An 11,024-nucleotide genomic window follows, 5' to 3' on the forward strand; every position below is an offset into this window, starting at 1 on the left:
AGCATATGAAAGCTGTGCCTGTATCTGTGTGTGTGAACACAGTCTGGAGGTTCTCCATGTATCTGTGAGTGCGCCACATCCACTTCTCATGGCTGGATGAGTGAAAGCGGGACAGAAACAGAGCTCGCCGTTGCTGTATGTTGTTTGGGGATTTCGTTCCTAAACCTCAGATTATTGTTCCCTCAAGCTGCTTAGCGCTCCTTTATCACCAGGTTTGCGGGGGAAAGATATAAGCAACATTAACAATTCATAAGAAGCGCCATTGTCGCACATGATGTTGGTCTCCGGTCCTTATTATGCAATGTTATGCGGATCCTACTTGCGCATGCTAAACTCCTGCCGTTATCAGCGCCGAACATGCGGCCATGAGCGCGCCCAGAGGCCGGGCAGGGAGCGCTCTCAGGCGGGGGACGCTGCCTCTGTTGGCGCGGTGAGGAGGGGAGGAGGTCCGGGGATAGGAGGCGGACGGCTGGGTGCGAGAGGAGATGTACGGACGGGATATGGATGATTTAGCTGCGGTACAATTAAATGTAATTGGCGGAGGTGCCCATTACACAGACTCATTGGTAATTAACACCGGCACATCTGTGCATCTGCTGGTCCACCGCTGTGACCTATTAACCTAATGTACTGTTTAGATGTTTGGAGCTGCAGTAAACAAAGGCACGGGGAGGCAGAGGACAACGGCTCCACTTGTTTCAGGGCTTTGTGGAATTTGTGTGGATTTGCAGGCAATCTGGTTTTGTCCTTACCATCTGATAACCACTTTGACAGTGATTTATCAGTTTGTCATGGCAGATGTGAGGTCTGCTGCTGTCAGACACTGTGTGTGACATTTTGTCTGAAGCAGCACTGAATACTGCGTTGTTGTTCTTGGCAAGAGTAAGAAAAATATCATAGATATCACATAAAGTAACCCTTAAAAATTACTGCAGAGTTTAATCAACTCTGATGCCCTTTAGAAAATATATTTTTAAATTATTCATTGGACTCTATTTATGTCAGATGTGGTGGTTGCAATTTTAGCCCATTGAGACAAATTTGTGCTTTACAAAACTTATATAATCCTGTGGTATTTGATTTAATGATTTAATCTGTAAAAAAATAAAAAATTAAAATCAGCTCGTCATCACTAGCAGAGATATAGTCCTGAATTTGCTCTCTGTGTTCAACCAACAGGTCAAAATAAAAAGCTAGTCCACAATAAAAACAGGAAATCCTCATGTTAGAGAAAACAGCAACACAATCTTTGTCATTTTCACCCAAAATGAATTAAATTATTGTTTCAATTTCAGTTTTATTTATGTAGCACCGATTCACAGCATAAATCATGTCGAGGCACTTTACAGAATAGAGTGACATTATTGTATTATAGAGAAAACCCCAAATCCAGAGATCCCCTCTGAGCAAGCGTGTTTGTGACAGTGAGAAGGAAAAAGTCTTCTTGATCAACTATCAAAATCATTTTCTACTCATCAGCTGATTCATTAATCACTTCAGCAAGTCACAACAAAACTGCAGAAACAATGAGTGACACTGATCAGAATTAAAACCTCATTCTTTGGCAAAACTGGTTTGATGTGCCAATATCCCACCAGTGTTTTTGTGTGTTTTCATGCCTATATTTATGTGTGTACGTGTGCATAGGTTTGGTTCCAAAACCGACGAGCTAAATGGAGAAAAAAGGAGAACACAAAGAAGGGGCCGGGGCGGCCTGCACACAACTCCCACCCGACCACGTGCAGCGGTGAGCCCATGGACCCCGAGGAGATCGCACGGAGGGAGCGCGAGCGGGCCGAGAAGAAGAAACGGAAACAGGAGAGGAAGCTGCTGAAGTCGCAGAATAAACTTCTAGCAGGTGACAGCTTCCACACACCTGGAGGTTCGGAGAGTGACAGCGGGGTCTCCCAGTTCACCGACAGCGAGCAGCAGTCTTCAGGCGTTAATGGGACTATTCACATTGAACTGCCAGCAACAAAGGGTGCAGGAGGACACCAAACTGAATCCAGCTGTGACCAAACACGACACGACTTCGGTCAACTACAAAACCACCAAAACCAAAGAACCGCGGGAGAACCGGAGCAGGTCTCTCCAGGCAGCACGCACAGCTCCAGTCCTGGAGGCCCGAGGTCCTCCACCCTGCAGAAACGGAACCCTTTCAGCGTGGAGAGCCTCCTCTCTGACACTATGCCTCGACGGAAATCTCAGCTGGACTTCAACTCACTGCCCAATCAGAGGACACTGGTGGGTAAAGGTCACTTCTTGCTTTACCCCATTACCCATCAGCCTTTGGGCTTTCTGGTGCCCCAAACAGCCCTGAAGGCCACACCGTGTCAGGACAACATGAACAGGCTCGGCCTGGGACAGCGGTGTGTGCCAGGTGAGGGCAGCCCTGCTCCCTCTGACCTCTCCAGCTTTGGCAGTGTCACTAAGTCTCTAAACTCAGATTCTCTGGAGCACAACTCGCAGCATCACCACAATCACATCAGCAGCAGAGCGGACGGAGCCGACATGGAGGACTGTGGTGGTGACTGCAGCAATGGAAGATTCCCTGTTTCTCCTCCAGCGAACAGCGTGGCTCAGACGGCTCTGTCCAGACTGAGCTCCACACAGTCCAGTGACAGCAGCGAGGAGAGGAGTCTGAAAGTTCAAACGGAGGCAGCGACCAATGGCTGCCAATCTGCTGAGCCGTGTGCAAAAGAAAAGGGTGCAAGAGAGGAGCGAGCGTCTCCAGACCTCTCCGAGTGTCTCAAGGCAAACACAGACTGTCAAGAAACACCCGGAACAGATGGAGAGGATGTCGATATGGACTAACACTTTGAAGGAGCAAACATAAACAAAGGACCAGGAACACCGCTCAGACTATTCAAACATTCCCAAAGCTCTGCTGAGACACTCTAAAACATATCAGGAATCAGGAGACTTAATTCTCATCTATTTTTTAATCATAAGGTGTGATCAATCCAGATGGCCCCTCAAAGCTGTGGCTGTCCTCATATTCAGGCTTTAGGCCTGAACACCTTTAGAAGCAGGTTCTTTCTTTCTCTCTCTCTTTTTTTTTTTTTNATCTATCTATCTATCTATCTATCTATCTATCTCATTTAAAGGGTGCAACATGAAGCCCAGGGTGAGTGAGGGTGGGAGCCAGAGAGGGAGACAGAGGCAGAGAGATGTGCTTTGGTGGCACCAACACAAACGACCAATCGATCAAGCCCGGCCCGGCCCGGCTCGGCCCTCCCGCTGTGTCCGTGCCGCTCATGCATCACACTTTATGAATTCAATTTCAACCGGGAGAAATTTTCAATTTGAACGCGCGATCATTACGGCGTGGGGGGATAGCGTAAATTGTTTTTGCTCTATTATGCATTCGGACGCCATCATTTTTCTTTCTAATTACCGAGGTGTCAGTGCGGCCTGTCACCCGGGCGCTGATTTTCAATTTAACTGATCATCATACATTCATTTTCCCATTTGATAAATCTGCTATCTAGACGCGCCCGCCATGCCCGGAATATTAAGCGGCGCTGGGGCGCAGTAATAGGGGGATGTGTATGCGGCAATGAGCGCGGATCAGCCAGCTAATTTAGCACCTTCCACATTCCCCGTCTCCATCCCCCCATTTCCAATTCTCAAGAGGAGGCAAGAAAAAAAAAAAAAAAAAAAAACGAGAAAAATGATATTTATATGTAAACATTTTGATAAATAAAGTTATTGTTTAAATTGAATCACTGTGTTTGCAGGGCCACGTTGACGTGGGGAGGAGAGAGGGGGGAGAAATAAGGGGCTGGTTGCTGTGTGGCAGCAACCTTGGATCATGGCGGCTGGAGTTTTGTCGTGTTACAGCAGATAAATCCCCCTTTTTCCCTCTGTGTAGTGAGCCGGAGCTGGGGCTCAAGTCCGTCTGGCTGTTTGTATTTATTGCTTTAACAAATTTATTCATTTGAAAGGCCGAGCTGGAATGAGGTTAGTGGCCGCGGGCTATAGGACCCTGCGCCTCCTGCTGAGTTTTGATATGAAAGTAATTATTTTCCCACTGGCTGCCGCGGGTCTCGAGGCAGTTTTTTTTTTTCCTCCCTCCTTTCAGCCCAAAGGGTTATTAGACATTACCGATTTCTAGTGATATGGAATCACATAAACTTCCTACAATAATAGAATTAGCATGAAAGGCAGGGGTGTCAAATTGAAATGGGAAAATAATAGCCGCGCCAGCTGCACGCTGAATGTGTGCGTGCGTGCCGCCGTGCGCCCCCGTGTGCGTGAGTGCGCATAGTGTATTGAGCGCAGGGGAGGAGGAGGATGAGATGGTGGGAGATTCGTGGGGCGGAATTTTCATGAGCTGCCGCGGTTGTCAGACGGCCCTTGTAGTCGGCTATATTAAGATAGATGTTCGATGATATCCCTCATTGTTCTGTCGCTTATATTGATGTTGCTGCGTTATCGCCCTATTGATCATGTGTCGCACATAATAGGACAGGCGCGCACCCGCCTGCCTGCGCCTTTTTACAAAAGCGCCTGGGCCCCTCGTCATTTGTTCTAATAGGACTGCGAGTCCCTCAGGGGTGGAGGGGGGGGGGAGACAGATAAAGATATAGGGGAGGAAGAGGGGAGACAGAGGAGGCGAGTGATGTGCCAGGCTTGCATTAATAATTTTTTGGACCAATTGTTGTGTGAGTTTAACAGAAAGAAGAAGAAGAAGAAGAAGAAAAAAAGTCCAAGAAAGTGAAGAATGGGTGAATTAAAGATGTTTAGAGGACTCCTAAACGTGCAGGCGCGCGCGTGTGTGTATGTGTGTGTGTATGTGGAGCCGTTTAGAAAAGAGTGTGTTTAGCTTATGAAGTGTAAACGCCACCAATTCCCTGGAAACTGAAATCCCAATTATTAAAACCATTAATTCTGGCGAGCCAGTGCGCAGAGGAGCCGTGTTGACAGCCCGGCTAAATATCCCTGATCCCTCCCGGTCACCTCGCCTTTATTTGCAAATAAATTGAGGGGGATCCGAGGGACAGAGCTTTACTTTGCTGCGCCGACCTAAAATGAATTTCCGTGCCTGAGTCCCTTTAATAATATTTACATAATTTTCGCTCAGTGACTCTGCTATTTGCGCTGTAGGAAGCGGGAGGCTTACAGGAAAATAATTAGACAAGAGGACGAGGAGGGAGCCCGAGTGAGAAACAGCAGGAGGAGGATGGGTTAAGACCGGAGCTGAACACTAAATTCCCAGACAGCTAAAATCAATGAAAGTAATAACCCTATTATTTAATTCATAAGGACATTATTTTCCCATAAGGCCTCAGGAAACGTCCCCTTCGACCGAAACAATCACATTAAATCGTTCATTCCGCGTGCGCTCTGTGAAATTCCCACTTTTATTCTTCCCCTCTTTTTTTTCTTTTTTGGAGAGGGGGAAACGCTTTATTATAATCGGTTAGTTTCAAGAGTGCGATTAATTTGAAAATATAGGTCTGATCTCCCTTCAGCGAGGCCTTTATGGCAGAGACAAGCAGAAAAAGGAGTCCTTTGCTGCGAAACTCTAATCTTCTCCCAAATAATTAAAGGAATAAACCGGGAAAAAAAATAGCTTCAAATAAAAGAAGAAGACCGAAAATAGGCGTTATTAGAAGGCATCTGATCCATCACAAAGACCCAAATAAAGATCTGAATTATGAATGTAAAGCAGCACTCAAGCACTTTGGTAGAACTGTTTATTCAGACATTTAGTTTGACTCAGTTTGGAAATATTGAACTCAATTTGCATTTTAGAGGCAGACATGAAGCAGGATTAATTAACGCTAATTGAGTTCTTCAATATGTGTTATTTTTATTTAATAGAAACAAATTTGCACAATTAATTATCGGCATAATTTGAAGAACCTATTACAGCCCCCCCCCCCTCCCTCCCTCACCTTCAGCCCTCTCTGGCTCTCCATCACCTCCCAGCCTCCGCCACGGACTGAATTAGCGGCTTTTGTCGTCAGGTTTAGCCTCTTTGATCCGGACTGGATGGGCCTGCAGCCAACAGCAGACATCAGTGATCCTCTGTCAGACCCTCTTAACTCACACACCAGTGATGTGCTGGAGATTTGGGGGTTGAACCTTCTCACAGACGACTGGTTTGAAGTGGGATTTCTTACAAAGTTAACATTAGTTGGCTTTCTGTATGGAAGACCCGTGGTGCCAAAACTCACCCGCTTAATAGTTGGTTGCATGTTATCCGAAGATGACGCCAAAGATTCTGGATATCCTAAACTGTTTTGTTGCTCAAATATATTAGTGTCAATAATATTAATAAAGTGGTTTGACCCCCTGAAAAAAAAACCTCAAGAGCCCTTCACCAGCAGCTTTCAACACATCCTTTGTAATGTTGTGTTTATGTCTTATCATTTTTTAAAAGCAGGGATCACAGCGAAGGAAGAAAGTGGAAAGCTTTGGAAAAGAGAACCAAAGTTTAGCACCGTTTTTGATTATTTGATCATTTCTGAGGTCAACATCCTCATTACTTATGTAACCAAATAAAGCAAGAAGTTAACTTTTCCCTAAACCGTACATTTACTTTATTTTAAACCACTCATTTAAATTCATTAAATAAAGCACAATTACTAAACCTTATTCAAATCAATTACCTGCAGCAGACATTCAAGACAATCTTAATTGTGTCAAAGTTAATTAGAAGTATTAGAGAATTTTATCATTTAAATTCTTTATCAGCCTGTCAGCCCGAGTTCAGGGCTTCACTTATCAATGCGCACTGTTATGTTCTGTTAATATTTCCTTAATGTTCTGTGTGGGCTCCTGGAGGCTCATACTTAACATGTTGTTATCGCTTTTGACACGTCCTGACTTTTCATAATTTCAGGAGAACTGCTTTAACACGTGATTTTGAGCCGATAATGTGATTTAAGTCTGTGACAGATTATGTCACATTACTGGTTTTTGTTTTTTAAAAAAGAACTTTAATATGATTTGTATCTATGACTAGTGTTGACTATACTGTTCACCACCAAACTCCAAACACTAAATGAGTTTAGAATTCCTGAATTGAAGGAAGGTCGGACCTCAAGATAAGGATGTGCCTCCAAAACAATAAAAATAATATCCCTGTGTTCTTTAATTGTGCCTCTGCAAACAAAAAAAGATCTATATTTTAGAATCTATATACTATAAGACAGTAATAGTGCTTTGTGCTCATTTCAGGGAGTTTGACCTGAAGATGAGACTTTAATGAAAACAAAGCAAACAAATGATGTCACTCTGTCAGATAAAACACTTTTAAATGATGTTTCTGGTAAACATATGTGTTCATTAAAGCCCATAAAACACACAGAACCTGACACACACTGTCCTTATAATAACGCTTTGTGGTTATTTCAGCTGTAGAACAGTTTAACAGGGAGTCTGACCTCCAGCTGAGGATGTAATTGACTCAAAAAGATGAGTAATGTCACTATTTAAGATAACACCTTTAATCATGCTTGTGGCAAACTGTTGTTCATTAGAGCTCGTGTAACATATAAGAAGGTGACATATTGTCCTCATTGGGTGCCATCATAAAGCTCTGTGGTCATTTCTGCTGCTTTTTGGTGCCTGTTTGTGCCACAACAGATTTTTACTAATGAGCTTAAAGATAATTTATTTTTTGTAACACAGGAGCTGGTTGTCACTAGTGTCAGCAAACACAAGGGTTGATTTTCACTTACTGGCTGGTCCGTGGTGCTGCTGGACTCGGGGCTGAGACACAATAAGCCCACCTGCTTTAAGTGCCAATAAGTAGCCGCAGTCAGGACCGCTGTATGTTGCGCTGTAATGAACGTTTATGGGCGCAGAGCAGCTTTGGCTTTTTTTTTTTTTTTTGTCGTGTTCTTTGTTTCATTAGCCCAGTGGTTGTAATAAATGCCAACGAGCCAACGGGATAGATTTTAATTAAGTCAGTGAGAGATGAGTGGAGTGACACAGAAAGCGGGGCAGGGCGGAGGAGATGGAAGTGGAGGGGGACAGCTTTTCAATAAATCGGTTCGCTCAGGGGTTAGTCGGTGATTTCCTCGGCAAAGTGTTGGGGCCGAGCAGGACTCGCAGTAATTTGGTTGATAAATCAGCGGCGTTAGGGGCATGAAGCTTTGCCGCTCGACCGGTTGGTTCTGCGTGTGATTTATGTGTTACCCGGGGGTCGTACACAAGCCCCTGACAGTCCGGGATGAATTAACCAGCAGCCAGCGCGCGCTCCTAATGAGCGGGTATTATTTTGCGCACACACCCCTCCCTTAAAAAAAAAAAGTGTGAAGAACGAGCCTGGCATACGACCCTCCCCTCCATCCTCCCCTCCTCCCCTCCACTGTGCCATCCCCGAGGTGTCGCATTGATTCAGCATCACAGAGTTAAACACACACACACACACGCGCGCGTAAAGATAGCGTGCGTTATTTATCTACAGTATCCAAGAGACAAATTGTTCAATAAAAGGTCTGGCACCGACTGATTGGGGTTAACTGAAGCATAGAAGTGACAGAGACACGTCCCGACCAAAGATTCAAACACACAAGACAATTTCATCACGTATTGATCATCAATACTGTAGTTTTCGTGACTGTTTGACTGTTTAGGCTGCAGTGACCTTTAAAAAAAAAAAAAGCGCTCCGGTGATGGAGGAAGCATCCGGATCCTTGAGGACAAGTAGCACACTGGTGAAATATTTAGAACCAAAAAAGAAAAGAAAAGAAGAGAAAAGAAAGTGAAGCATTTGCAATAATGTTCAGTATCAATGAAAAATCGATCTGTGGTGAATTCACTCCAAAAGGTGATTCAAGGGACCTGTTGTTCCCACCACTTAATTATATGCGATTAAATAAATAAATAAAACAGTGGTAATTACATCAGCTGAATATTGTGAGTAATTTAAACTCAAATTTCTGCACTAGTGGATTGAAAACTTCATTTTAAGTTGAAATAAGGTCATAAAATGGACTTGATATCACTTTTTTTTCTTTACTACCAACTTGTACACAAAGAAAATCCATTTAAATAACATGGAAAAACTACTTGGAACAACTTAATTTTTATACTTAATCGTCTTCCAATCAGTGGGTAAATTAAAAATACCTCTGACGAAAGAGGAAAAGCTAATTCTCAAAATTGTTAATATTTTTATTGAGTCCAAACATCATGTTTTAGAGTGTATCCAGAAGAAGTACCACAGTGAAAATATACTCCACAGAAGAACTGCAAATGAAATTGACCTAAAAATATCAAAAGTAAAAGTACTCTCTGTGATTGCTGCATTATTATCAATATTATTACTGATGTGTTTTACTGTCAAACCCAATTCAGCTACTTTCTTTTTCTTTCTGAAGGTATTTTATTATAATCATTACATGTTTTGTATATAATATTATTGACAGCTTACTGCAAAAGTTGGGTTTTAATGTTGTCATCACCAAGATAGAACTATAAATAGAACTATTTTGCAATATTTAGAAGTAAATAAGTCACAGTGCAACGTATGTTATTCGTCATGCTCTTTAAATCACAATCTGCCAAATAACTCAAGCTGTCAGATAAATGTAGAGGAGTGAGCAGCTCCATCTGTAATGAAATAAAAACTAAAGTAAGTGTTTTCGGCACACGTGGACGTAGAAGAGGCCAAAAATAGGAGTGCAGTGGTGAAACATTTAGCAGACAAGAATTTCACTGAACTTCAAATAAACAGAAATCTTTCATTTCTGTTGCGCGCTCCTCTTTCACAGCATAAACATCAGGCTGTAACCTGTTCAGCAGGAACAAAGATGAAACAAATCATACAAACTTGACCCAGTTAAAGACGCTTCTGGTTGTCCCAGAGCTGATCACATTCATGTCTGATGCTGTCATCCTGCACAACGCTTTGGAAATTGTAAATATCACTGCTAATGCACTGGTAGCGTTCTTATTATTTACTATCACGAGTTTGGAACGTGAAATCTTAATGAGTAAATTAACTGCAGCAGTCAACAAACAAAGTCAAAGTACAACGTTCCTCTCTAAAGTAGAACAAAATGGAAATACTCGAGTACATGTGTACCAAACACAGCACTTGAGTAAATGTATTTTGCACACTTGACTCTGACATGAATATTTCAAACGGCGATACTGACTTATTTCCTCCAGCTGCCTTCCTGCACCACAGCGGCCATATTTGACATAAACTGTGATTTATTTGGGCCCCAGTAAAAACTTTCCAAATGCATAATTGGTTTTCTACGTGTCTTCAGTTGCTCGAGAAGTTCGTCTGGTAAATCAAAACCCAGCGGTCAATCAGTGCTGACTCAGCTGCTTGTAGCCTGGAGCTGGATGGCCAACTGGAAACAACCCTGTTAGATGTTAGATGTGAAAAATTCTGAAAACTTTTGAATGCAGTTTTAACACGTGAAACATTTTCACACTTTGGTTGAGTGTGAGCTGAATGGATGGCTGGTGCAGCCGGCATACACTGTCTGATAGGTTTATTCTGCCTTTGTAGCTGTTTTGGAAGTGAATGGTCCTCGGATGTGGCTTAAAATAGCACAAAAATTAACTTTAAAACGGTTTAAGCTGGCTGGATTCATGAAGACATCTATTGTGATAAACAGGCTTCTTTGCAATGCCACTATCTACAGTCGTCCTCAAATGCATTCATATCCTTCCATTAAAGAAAAGGCAAAATTCACAATAGTCACTCAAATAACTAGAAACTGAAAAAAGTAATAATAAATAAAAATTTGTTAAATTCTAATTTAGTGAAATAAGACATTGCTTTTGAATTGTGGTTGGAAAGAGTAATTAAAAAAAATAAAAAATAAAAAATTAGAGCACTTTGCTGATGAGCAGTGGACCAGAATACCTGTCAACAGGAGCAGAAGTCTGATTGAGAGTTACAGAAAACACCTGATTGCAGTGATTGGCTCAAAGGGTTGTTCAACTAAATATTAGTTTACAGGTCCCATCATGCTTGTTGTTTGCTTTTTGTTTTATTTAATTTTTTTGTTTCTGTTGAACCACAATTCAAAAGCAATGTCATG

The 11,024-nt window shown here is 42.7% G+C and overlaps 1 protein-coding gene across 1 annotated transcript in view; it reads left to right on the forward strand.

The window, feature by feature from the left end:
• The window catches only part of LOC103373325 (homeobox protein unc-4 homolog), a 4,966-nt gene extending 1,989 nt beyond the window's left edge, over window positions 1-2,977 (forward strand). Inside the window, exon 3 of the mRNA XM_008303188.1 lies at window positions 1,648-2,977. Within this exon, the coding sequence (XP_008301410.1) occupies window positions 1,648-2,814 (1,167 nt within the window). The 3' untranslated portion in view covers window positions 2,815-2,977. The remainder of the gene's footprint in view (window positions 1-1,647) is intronic.
• Window positions 2,978-11,024: the final 8,047 nt, after the last annotated feature.

Source organism: Stegastes partitus, unplaced genomic scaffold (assembly GCF_000690725.1).
Source record: "Stegastes partitus isolate 25-593 unplaced genomic scaffold, Stegastes_partitus-1.0.2 Scaffold1954, whole genome shotgun sequence".
Classification (NCBI taxonomy): domain Eukaryota; kingdom Metazoa; phylum Chordata; class Actinopteri; family Pomacentridae; genus Stegastes; species Stegastes partitus.